The following is a 12,648-nucleotide window of genomic DNA, read 5'->3' as shown; positions in this document are numbered from 1 at the left end:
TAGACTCATAGAAGCAGAGAGTAGAATGGTTGTTACTAGGGGTTGGGGGGGTGTGTGGAATGAGGAGGTGGTGGGCAGAGGGTATAAAGTTTCAGTTATGCAAGTACTAGAGATCTACTGTACAGCCCAGTGCCTACAGTTAACAATATTGTGTTGTATACTTAAAATTTTGCTAAGAGGGTACCTCTTATGCTTTAGTGTTCAAATAAATTAGGTGGGAAGAAACTTTTGGAGATGATGAATATACTTAGCATGGATTGTGGTGATGGTTTCATGGGTATATATTTACGTCCAACGCCATCAAGTTGTATACATTAAATATATACAGCTTTTTATATGTCAATCATACCTCAAAGTGATTTTTTTTTACATCTTTATTGGAGTATAATTGCTTTACAATGGTGTGTTAGTTTCTGCTTTATAACAAAGTGAATCAGTTATACATATACATATGTTCCCATATCTCTTCCCTCTTGCGTCTCCCTCCCTCCCACCCTCCCTATCCCACCCCTCTAGGTGGTCACAAAGCACCGAGCTGATCTCCCTGTGCTACGCGGCTGCTTCCCACTAGCTATCTACCTTACATTTGGTAGTGTATACATGTCCATGCCACTCTCTCACCCCGTCATAGCTCACCCCTCCCCCTCCCCATATCCCGAAGTCCATTCTCTAGTAGGTCTGTGTCTTTATTCCTGTCTTATCCCTAGGTTCTTCATGACATTTTTTTTTCCTTAGATTCCATATGTGTGTGTTAGCATACGGTATTTGTTTTGCTCTTTCTGACTTACTTCACTCTGTATGACAGACTCTAGGGCCATCCACCTCATTACAAATAACTCAATTTCGTTTCTTTTTATGGCCGAGTAATATTCCATTGTATATATGTGCCACATCTTCTTTATCCATTCATCCAATGATGGACACTTAGGTTGTTTCCATCTCCTGCAACTATTGTAAATAGTGCTGCAATGAACATTTTGGTACATGACTTTTTGAATTATGCTTTTCTCAGGGTATATGCCCACTAGTGGGATTGCTGAGTCATATGGTAGTTCTATTTGTAGTTTTTTAAGGAACTTCCATACTGTTCTCCATAGTGGGTGTACCAATTCACATTCCCACCAGCAGTGCAAGAGTGTTCCCTTTTCTCCACACCCTCTCCAGCATTTATTGTTTCTAGATTTTTTGATGATGGCCATTCTGACGGGTGTGAGATGATATCTCATTGTAGTTTTGATTTGCATTTCTCTAATGATTAATGATGTTGAGCATTCCTTCATGTGTTTCTTGGCAATCTGTATATCTTCTTTGGAGAAATGTCTATTTAGGTCTTCTGCCCATTTTTGATTGGGTTGTTTGTTTTTTTGTTATTGAGCTACATGAGCTGCTTGTAAATTTTGGAGATTAATCCTTTATCAGTTGCTTCATTTGCAAATATTTTCTCCCATTCCGAGGGTTGTCTTTTGGTCTTGTTTATGGATTCCTTTGCTGCGCAAAAGCTTTGAAGTTTCATTAGATCCCATTTGTTTATTTTTGTTTTTATTTCCATTTCTCTAGCAGGTGGGTCAAAAAGGATCTTGCTGTGATGTATGTCATAGAGTGTTCTGCCTATGTTTTCCTCTAAGAGTGTGATAGTTTCTGGCCTTACATTTAGGTCTTTAATCCATTTTGAGCTTATTTTTGTGTATGGTGTTCGGGAGTGTTCTAATCTCATACTTTTACATGTACCTGTCCAGTTTTCCCAGCACCACTTATTGAAGAGGCTGTCCTTTCTCCACTGTACTTTCCTGCCTCCTTTATCAAAGATAAGGTGACCATATGTGCGTGGGTTTATCTCTGGGCTTTCTATCCTGTTCCATTGATTTATATTTCTGTTTTTGTGCCAGGACCATACTGTCTTGATTACTGTAGCTTTGTAGTATAGTCTGAAGTCAGGGAGCCTGATTCTTCCAACTCCGTTTTTCGTTCTCAAGATTGCTTTGGCTATTCGGGGTCTTTTGTGTTTCCATACAAATGGTGAAATTTTTTGTTCTAGTTCTGTGAAAAATGCTAGTGGTAGTTTGATAGGGATTGCATTGAATCTGTAGATTGCTTTAGGTAGTAGAGTCATTTTCACAGTGTTGATTCTTACAATCCAAGAACATAGTATATCTCTTCATCTATTTGTATCATCTTTAATTTCTTTCATCAGTGTCTTATAATTTTCTGCATACAGGTCTTTTGTCTCCTTAGGTAGGTTTATTCCTAGATGTTTTATTCTTTTTCTTGCAATGGTAAATGGGAGTGTTTTTTTTTTGATTTCACTTTCAGATTTTTCATCATTAGTGTATAGGAATGCCAGAGATTTCTGTGCATTAATTTTGTATCCTGCTACTTTACCAAATTCATTGATTGAATAGCTCTAGTAGTTTTCTGGTAGCATCTTTAGGATTCTCTAATTATAGTATCATGTCATCTGCAAACAGTGACTGCTTTACTTCTTCTTTTCCGATTTGGATTCCTTTTATTTCCTTTTCTTCTCTGATTGCTGTGGCTAAAACTTCCAAAACTATGTTGAATAAGAGTGGTGAGAGTAGGCAACCTTGTCTTGTTCCTAATCTTAGTGGAAATGCTTTCAGTTTTTCACCATTGAGGACGATGTTGACTGTGGGTTTGTCATATATGGCCTTTATTATGTTGAGGAAAGTTCCCTCTATGCCTACTTTCTGCAGGGTTTTTATCATAAATAGGTGTTGAATTTTGTCAAAAGCTTTCTCTGCATCGATTGAGTTGGTCATATGGTTTTTCTCCTTCAATTTGTTAATATGATGTATCATGTTGATTGATTTGTGTATATTGAAGAATCCTTGCATTCCTGGGATAAACCCCAGTTGATCATGTGTATGATCCTTTTAATGTGCTGTTGGATTCTGTTTGCTAGTATTTTGTTGAGGATTTTTGCATCTACGTTCATCAGAGATATTGGCCTGTAGTTTTCTTTCTTTGTGATATCATTGTCTGGTTTTGGTATCAGGGTGATGGTGGCCTCATAGAATGAGTATGGGAGTGTTCCTCCCTCTGCTATATTTTGGAAGAGTTTGAGAAGGATAGGTGTTAGCTCTTCTCTAAATGTTTGATAGATTTCACCTGTGAAGCCATCTGGTCCTGGGCTTTAGTTTGTTGGAGGATTTTTAATCACAGTTTCAATTTCAGTGCTTGTGATTGGTCTGTTCATATTTTCTATTTCTTCCTGGTTCAGTCTTGGCAGGTTGTGCATTTCTAAGAATTTGTCCATTTCTTCCAGGTTGTCTATTTCATTGGCATAGGGTTGCTTGTAGTAATCTCTCATGATCTTTTGTATTTCTGCAGTGTCAGTTGTTACTTCTCCTTTTTCATTTCTAATTCTGTTGATTTGAGTCTTCTCCCTTTTTTTCTTGATGAGTCTGACTAATGGTTTATCAATTTTGTTTATCTTCTCAAAGAACCAGCTTTTAGTTTTATTGATCTTTGCTATCGTTTCCTTCATTTCTTTTTCATTTATTTCTGATCTGATATTTATGATTTCTTTCGTTCTGCTAACTTTGGAGATTTTTTTGTTCTTCTTTCTCTAATTGCTTTAGGTGCAAGGTTAGGTTGTTTATTCGAGATGTTTCCTGTTTCTTAAGGTAGGGTTGTATTGCTATAAACTTCCCTCTTAGAACTGCTTTTGTTGCATCCCATAGGTTTTGGGTTGTCGTGTCTGCATTGTCATTTGTTTCTAGGTATTTTTTGATTTCCTCTTTGATTTCTCGGTGGTCACTTCGTTATTAAGTAGTGTATTGTTTAGCCTCCATGTGTTTGTATTTTTTACAGATCTTTTCCTGTAATTGATATCTAGTCTCATAGCGTTGTTGTCGGAGAAGATACTTGATACAATTTCAATTTTCTTAAATTTACCAAGGCTTGATTTGTGACCCAAGATATGATCTATCCTGGAGAATGTTCCATGAGCACTTGAGAAAAATGTGTATTCTGTTAATTTTGGATGGAATGTCCTATAAATATCAATTAAGTCCATCTTGTTTAATGTATCATTTAAAGCTTGTGTTTCCTTGTTTATTTTCATTTTTGGATGATCTGTCCATTGGTGAAATTGGGGTGTTAAAGTCCCCTACTATTATTGTGTTACTGTTGATTTCCTCTTTTATGGCTGTTAGCATTTGCCTTATGTATTGAGGTGCTCCTATGTTGGGTGCATAAATATTTACAATTGTTATATCTCCTTCTTGGATTGATCCCTTCATCGTTATGTAGTGTCTTTCTTTGTCTCTGGTAATAGTCTTTATTTTAAAGTCTATTTAGTCTGATACGAGAACTGCTACTCCAGCTTTCTTTTGATTTCCATTTGCATGGAATATCTTTTTTCCATCCCCTCACTTTCAGTCTGTATGTGTCCCTAGGTCTGAAGTGGGTCTCTTGTAGACAGCATATATATAGGTCTTGTTTTTGTATCCATTCAGCCAGTCTGTGTTTTGGTGGGAGCATTAAATCCATTCACATTTAAGGTAATTAATTATCGATATGTATGTTCCTGTTACCATTTTCTGAATTGTTTTGGGTTTGTTATTGTAGGTCTTTTCCTTGTCTTGTATTTCTTGCCTAGAGAAGTTCCTTTAGCATTTGTTGTAAAGCTGGTTTGGTGGTGCTGAACTCTCTCAGCTTTTGCTTGTCTGTAAAGGTTTTAATTTCTCCATCAAATCTGAATGAGATCCTTGCTGGGTAGAGTAATCTTGGTTGTAGGTTTTTCTCCATCATCACTTTAAATATGTCCTGCCAGTCCCTTCTGGCTTGCAGAGTTTCTGCTGAAAGATCAGCTGTTAACCTTATGGGGATTCCCTTGTGTGTTATTTGTTGTTTTTCCCTTGCTGCTTTTAATATGTTTTCTTTGTATTTAAATTTTGACAGTTTGATTAGTATGTGTCTTGGCGTGTTTCTCCCTGGATTTATCCTGTATGAGACTCTCTTTGCTTCCTGGAGTTGATTAATTATTTCCTTTCCCATATTAGGGAAGTTTTCAACTATAATCTCTTCAAATATTTTCTCAGTCCCTTTCTTTTTCTCTTCTTCTTCTGGGACCCCTATAATTCGAATGTTCGTGTGTTTAATGTTGTCCCAGAGGTCTCTGAGACTGTCCTCAGTTCTTTTCATTCTTTTTTCTTTATTCTGCTCTGCAGTAGTTATTTCCACTATTTTATCTTCCAGGTCACTTATCCGTTCTTCTGCCTCAGTTATTCTGCTATTGAACCCTTCTAGAGTATTTTTAATGTCATTTATTGTGTTGTTCATCGTTGCTTCTTTTCTCTTTAGTTCTTCTAGGTCTTTGTTAAATGTTTCTTACATTTTCTCTATTCTAGTTCCAAGATTTTGGATCATCTTTACTATCATTATTCTGAATTCTTTTTCAGGTAGACTGCCTATTTCCTCTTCATTTGTTAGGTCTGGTGGGTTTTTATCTTGCTCCTTCATCTGCGGTGTGTTTTTCTGTCTTCTCATTTTGCTTATCTTACTGCGTTTGGGGTCTCCTTTTTGCAGGCTACAGGTTTGTAGTTCCCGTTGTTTTTGGTGTCTGTCCCCAGTGGCTAAAGTTGGTTCAGTGCGTTGTGTAGGCTTCCTGGTGGAAAGGACTAGTGCCTGTGTTCTGGTGGATGAGGCTGGATCTTGTCTTTCTGGTGGGGAGGTCCATGTCTGGTGGTGTGTTTTGGGGTGTCTGTGGACTTATTATGATTTTAGGCAGCCTCTCTGCTAATGGGTGGGGTTGTGTTCCTTTCTTGCTAGTTGTTTGGCATACGGTGTCCAACACTGTAGCTTGCTGGTCGTTGAGTGAAGCTGGGTGTTGGTGTTGAGATGGAGATCTCTGGGAGATTTTCGCTGTTTGATATTACGTGGAGCTGGGAGGTCTCTTGTGGACCAGTGTCCTGAAGTTGGCTCTCCCATCTCAGAGGCACAGCACTGACTCCTGGCTGTAGCACCAAGAGCCTTTCATCCACATGGCTCAGAATAAAAGGGAGAAAAAGTAAAAAGAAAGAAAGAGGATAAAATAAAATAAAGTAAGATAAAATAAAGTTATTAAATTAAAAAATAATTATTAAGAAAAAAAAATTTTAAGTAAAAAAAAAAGGAAAACAGACGGATAGAACCCTAGGACAAATGGTGAAAGCAAAACTATACAGACAAAATCTCACACAGAAGCATACATATACATACTCACAAAAAGAGGAAAAGGGGAAAAAATAATAAATCTTGCTCTCAAAGTCCACCTCCTCAATTTGGGATGATTCGTTGTCTATTCAGGTATTCCACAGATGCAGGCTACATCAAGTTCATTGTGGAGATTTAATCCACTGCTCCTGAGGCTGCTGGGAGAGATTTCCCTTTCTCTTCTTTGTTCGAAGAGCTCACGGGGGTTCAGTTTAGGATTTGGCCCCGCCTCTGCGTGTAGGTCGCCGGAGGGCGTCTGTTCTTCGCTCAGACAGGACGGGGTTAAAGGAGCCGCTGACTTAGGGGGCTCTGGCTCACTCAGGCCGGGGGGAGGGAGGGGTGCGGATGCGGGGCGAGCCTGCAGCGGCAGAGGCCAGCGTGACGTTGCACCAGCCTGAGGCGCGCCGTGCGTTCTCCCGGGGGAGTTTTCCCTGGATCACGGGACCCTGGCAGTGGCGGGCTGCACAGGCTCCCCGGAAGGCGGGCGTGGAGAGTGACCTGTGCTCGCACACAGGCTTCTTGGTGGCGGCCGCAGCAGCCTTAGCGTCTCAGGCCCGTCTCTGTGGTCCGCGCTTTTAGCCACGGCTCTCGCCCGTCTCTAGAGCTCCTTTAAGCAGCGCTCTTAATCCCCTCTCCTCACGCACCAGGAAACAAAGAGGGAAGAAACACCTCAAAGTGATTTTTAAAAAAGAAAAAATTTACAAGAAAAGATTTGGGAATTTTTTTTAATGGACTTAATCAAATTTTAAAAAATCGAGGGATCAAAAGAAACAAGAAAGTGAAAAGACCCCATAGAATAGGAGAAAATATTTGCAAATTATATACCTGATAAGAGTCCAGTATCTGGAATATATAAAGAATGTTTATAACTCAGCAATAAAAGGACAGCCCAACTACAAAATTGGCAAAGGATTAACATCGCTCCAAATAAGATAAACAGGTGGCCAATAAGCACATGAAAAGAGTCTCAACATCATTTTTCATTATGGAAATGCAAATCAGAGCCACAAGATAACACTTCACATTCACTAGGATAGCTATTATCAGAAAGATGAACAATCACCAGTGTCGGTGAGGATGTGGAACCCTCACACGTTGCTGGTGGAAAAGCAAAAAGCCACTTTGGAAAACAGTTTGGCAATGTCTCAAAATCTTAAACATAGAATTACTATGTGACCCAGCAATCCCCTTCCTAGGTTTATACCCAAAAGAATTAAAAACCTATGTCTACACAAAAACAAATATGTGAAAACTACCAGCATTATTCAGGATAGCCAAAAGCTAGAAACAACTCACATGTTCATCAGATGATGAACAGATTTTTTTAAATGTGTTATATCCGTATAATGAAATATTATTCAGCCAAAAATAGGAACGAAGTACTGATACATGCTACAACATACACGAACCTTGTAAACATTATGTAAAAGAAGCCAGACACAAAAGGCCACATACTGTATGATTCCATTTATATGGAGTATGCAGAATAGACAAATCTGTAGAGACAGAAGGTAGGTTAGTGATTGCTAGGGGCTGAAAGGAGGAAAAGATTGGGGAGTGACTGCTAATTTCTACAGGGTTTCTTTTGAAGTGATGAAAATGTTCCAGAATTAGATATTGGTGGTGGTTGCACAACCTTAAGCAATTAACATTCACAGCACTGGAGATAGGGCACTAACTAGTAAAGAGGGTCTGGGAAGGTCACCGTCAGTCTCTACTACACCTGCCCTTCCTTTTAAAATCATATATTTCTTTCAGATTTTACATCATCGATTAAGGTCTATAATTTCTATTGTAGCATTTTCTAAATTCACTGCATGCTATGCAAACACTTGTCAAATTTCAAATTATAATTTTATATCTTATCCCAAGATTTGGCAGAAATAAACATATATTCTTGCTGTTTAAAATCTTCTCTTAGTTCTCATTTTCTGAAATTAAAAAGTACTGAATTTTAGCTTACCCTCTTGTGGGAGTCCTGCCATTTTAAACAATCATGGTAGCTCTGCTTTTTGGAGAACAGTATGGAATAATGATGAAGTACACAGGCATTCTGGCAGCCCAGCTGTCCCACCTGCCAGCCCTGTGATCTGAGGCAAGTTGCTTAACTTCTTCACTGGTGCCTCAGTTTCCTCCCACATTAAGTGGGCCTCATAACCACCAGTATTTCATAAAGTTTTGTAGGAGTTAGTACCTGTAAAGCACTTAGAACAAAGAACAAATCCTGGCCTATAGTAAGAGCTCAATAAATCTTTGCTTATATTTTCTAGGTCCTCCCCAAATATTCTTTTAAGCTTCAGCAACAGAAACCCTGTGGAGTATTGTAACCACAGAAGGCAACGTGAGTTTAAATGGATTTTGCTTTCTGATTTGTTTCTTTTCTGATGACCTTCCTGAATGTGTCAACTTTTTTCTTAGCCTTTTTGGATACAATAGCACATGGGCTTAAGTCTTCAGTGAAATAAAAACTTCTATAACCAGTTTCTGAGTAAACTGATGGTTCTATAGACATCATCCTATTTGGATTGTCTTTCTTCTAAATACTTCACCTAATATTGCTTCACCCTAAAGTTCATTGGAAGCTTTTACATTTACTAGTGCAACCATAGATTTTTAGAGTCCTATAATCAAAGAATTTTACATATCTAGGGACAGACGTTTTGAAATCCTCTAGTTCAAACTACTTATAGTCTAAACTACAGATGAGGAAATTGACTCTTAAGAAGATTATATGACTCTTCCAAAATCACAGATACTTCGGTGATTTTTTCTCTCTGGTATACTGAATTATCTCCCTTTTCTGCAACTTCATTCTCATTAATGAAGCAATTTATTGTCGAAAATAGTATCATAAAATTGTATAAATGCTGCTTTCCAATAATACTAAAGGTCTATTGAGTTCTCTTCACCACCAATCAGGAACCTTTACTGGAAGCTTGTTCCTGATTGGTGAAAGCCTGCTGTAACAGTGGAATTCCAAGGAGTAAACAAAAAAGCATAGCAACAACTGAGTTTGCTGTCTCACTACCCTGAGCCTAGGCCAACCTGGACTCCTTCATCCCAGATGAGGTGGCCTCTACATTTTATACGAAGGCTCTGATTTTCCCTTCAACTGTGATCCACCTTATAACATGGCAATCCAATACAGACAGGAAGATAAAACTGAAGAACACAGCTAAAATAAAGTATATTCCCAGGTAAAATAGACAAATGCTTTCATTTAAAATGGATTAGTTTGATGAGCTTCAGTTACAAGGCAACAGGAAGGTACCAGTGCACAGGAACTGTATCTATGGGCAGTGTCACCAATTCCTACTAGTGGCAGCAGCTGTGGTGGGTGACATAACTCACTGGAGTGTGTGATCTCATAGCCAGAAAGGATTTGCAAACAGCTCTGATCATTAATCCCATGCTGTGGAAACAGACATGGAGGAGTGCTGTGCTTCTCATAGCTATAGAGGGTCCTGGTTTCCTAAGAAGGAATGTTCACATCCCAGAGCTGGTAGTTTGGTGCCCTATCCCTAGGTGATGAGAGGAAGATGCTTTTTATAATGACTGCCAAGTTGGAGTGGAGTCTCTCTTTGCATTTTCTGGGGGAAGATTCTACCATATTATTTTTTAATATAATTTTTTAATTTACAGAATACCTACTGTGGAGACAGGATGAAGTTGACCAGTGAAAAGTTGCCCAAGAACCCCTTTTATACTTCTCTATCCCACTATGCTGCTAATAAACAAAAACTCTTCCAATGGAGAAAGGAAAAGACTGGTACAAATCCTGATAATATTTTCACTAAAAGTTAATTAGGTACACCAGAGCAAAAGAAACAAGAAATATGAGTCTTATTGCTGGCAAGCAAGCGGTTAAGTTTACAGTCTTTTCTAGCTTTTCTGTAAGAATCTGTGAAATTGCTTGAAGCTACCTGGTAGCAGATCATCAGTGAAGAAGTTTCATAATGAGATCCTGATCCTGGTTTTACTCTCAGGACTTTAGGACACCCTTCTGGAAAAGAGAAGCCAGATGTCAGTTCTGTTAAAGAGAACAGTACCATGCTTTACTTGAAATTAGCATTTAAAGCTACCATTTTTTTCTATAGACTTAAAAAAATTAAATTGGGGATGGTTAGCTCATCTAGTTAGAGTAGTTCTAATTAAGGCTCAAATTAAGAATTTCACTCACCCAGAGGCCAGCTTTGTCTAAAGAATTCCACGTAGACTGCATTGCTAGAGCTCCTGCCTAGTAGAAAAGAGGGTTAGTTTGACAACCAGCCAATATATTTCTTAATTATATATAAGGTACAGTGTCAGGTATTGTGATAGTGCTTTCTTTTTTTAAGGTAGTGCTTTTTCCTTGAACTAAGGAGGTCAGTTTTAGGAATGAGAACTAGGAGGGAAACTAGTACAGTGTCAGATGAATTCTATTTAATTTATTACTTTAAGAGAGAAAATTCATATTGTATGGATAAAGATGGAATTCTTTACTTTTTAAAAAATCAGATCATTACAGCCATGCTAGTTTGGTGGAAAAGGCATTGCACCTCTTGAAGGAAAGAATAAGAAGAGGGGATACTCTGGCATATTTCCTACGAGGTCAACTGTATTTTGAAGAGGTATCGTTTTTTGTTGATTTGTTTTCATATAAAGCTGCTGTTAGATCTTCATAGCAAAATTTCCTATAGAGTTCCTTACATTGTTAAACCAGGGAAATTCTGTCAAATTCCATAGATTATTGTTGTGGATTTAAGTATGATAAATTGGTCCCAGCTTACGGAATATTCAACCTTTCTCCATAAAAATCATTCTAATTAATGTCATTTATAGGAGTCATTTTGGTATGAAATCCATTTTCACATGATAAATTAAAAATCTAATTTTTATATTTTGCCCGATATATTCAACATCATTTATAAAATATTTTCATTTTATTAACAATGAAAAATCCTGATTCTTATCTAGTACTTAAAGGCAGCTTTATATGTTCCTATATGGAGTAAGGAGGGAATTTCCCTCTTTATCCACATTATGCTGAGGTTTGCAAAGTAGGTCTAGGAGGACCTATGCAAACTATCACTCCAACTTCAGCAATATAGCTTCAGTTGTTCATTGAACCCCAAGGGAAGATGTGAAAAGGGACCAGCTGTCCCCAACCCCTCACTATCCATTGAATGTTTGGGCAGCTGTTCAACTATATCCCACTTACTTATCTTTTGATGGCTCCTTCATTCATTCTGGCAACAAATATTTGTTGAGGACTCATAACGCACCTGTCACTGTGAGGATCACGTAGCACAATGGTTCAGAGAATGATCTTTCAGCTTTGGGCATAGGTTCCAATACGGTTCTATTTCTTGTTAACTGTATCCTTGGGCACAAATGCTTAACCTCTTGGTGCCTCAGTTTCCTCATCTATAAAAGAGGGTAATAATATGTATTTCATAGAGCTATTATGAGGGTATATTAATTGTAAAAATACTAACAGGGCCTGGCACCTAGTAAGTGCTTTATAAGTATTTGCTACTATTATGCTAGGTACTAGCTATACAGTAATGAGGGGGTTAGAATGGGCCCCATTTCATAGAGCTTACAGTCTAGAGGAAGAAATTAAATTAATATATAATTAAAAATAAGTTAAAGTACTATGAAAGCAATTAACTGGGTACTCTGAGAGAGACTAACTTAGGGATAGGGCGGAAATACCTGTTGTTGAAACTAAAACTTGAAGAAAAGGAAACAGTTAATGCAAACAGCCACAGGGAAGTGCATTCCAGGTAGAAGGGAAAACAAATGCAACGTTTCTGAGATGAGGAAGAGTTTGGTGAGCTCTAGGAATTAAGAGACCAATGTCATGGTCAGCGAGGCAGAGAATGACTCTAGATAAGCCTTGTTTAAAATGTAGTGAGAAGCCATTGAAGTGTTTTGAGACTGTGATGAATGGATTGGAAGGGAAGCATAGAACCAAGACCAGTTTAGGGGAAAATTATACTAGTTGGGTCAAGAGAGGATGGTGATCTTGACCCAGCGGTGGAGCTGGGTCCTGGATTTATTTTGGAGATACAAGTAATGGCATCATGGACTGAAAAATAGAGAAGTGGGGAGGAGTGAGTTTTGAGGGAACCATCAGGAGGTCAGTTTTTGGACATTTTATGTTTGAGATTCCCCTCAGTCATCCAAGTATACATGTTTCAAAGTAGAAACTACATGTAAGACTCTAGATCTCAAAGGAGAAGTCTGAGTTGAAAGTATATATCTGAGATTTTCCAGCATGTATCTGATATTTAAAATCATGAAAAACTAAAAGGACTTCCTTTCTCTTCCTCTGTATAGAGTATTCTAAGTTTTCCAGCCCTCTTATATGTTGGCCAAACACTAGCCAGAAAGGAGAATGAATCTTTACAACACAGTCATTTACTCATTGTTGTATGTTCTTTAAGA

At 38.1% G+C, this 12,648-nt stretch overlaps 1 protein-coding gene across 3 annotated transcripts in view; it reads left to right on the top strand.

Annotated features, from left to right (window-relative positions):
- Positions 1-9,864: 9,864 nt before the first annotated feature.
- LRP2BP (LRP2 binding protein) overlaps positions 9,865-12,648 on the top strand; it is a gene marked incomplete at its 5' end in the record, with an annotated part of 37,851 nt that continues 35,067 nt past the window's right edge. Inside the window, 2 exons of one of the 3 annotated variants that reach the window (XM_082680506.1) lie at positions 9,865-9,985; positions 10,714-10,826. In XM_082680506.1, coding sequence (XP_082536632.1) covers positions 9,880-9,985; positions 10,714-10,826 — 219 coding nt within the window. Of the gene's footprint in view, positions 9,998-10,713; positions 10,827-12,648 lie in introns of all 3 variants that reach the window. The other 2 variants (XM_082680505.1, XM_082680504.1) reach the window with 2 other exon arrangements.

The sequence above is a fragment of the Grampus griseus genome, assembly GCF_964374135.1.
Source record: "Grampus griseus genome assembly, chromosome: 21".
Lineage (NCBI taxonomy): Eukaryota > Metazoa > Chordata > Mammalia > Artiodactyla > Delphinidae > Grampus > Grampus griseus.
The sequence above is the reverse complement of the archived record's forward strand: the minus strand, read 5'-3'. Positions and strand labels throughout refer to the sequence as shown.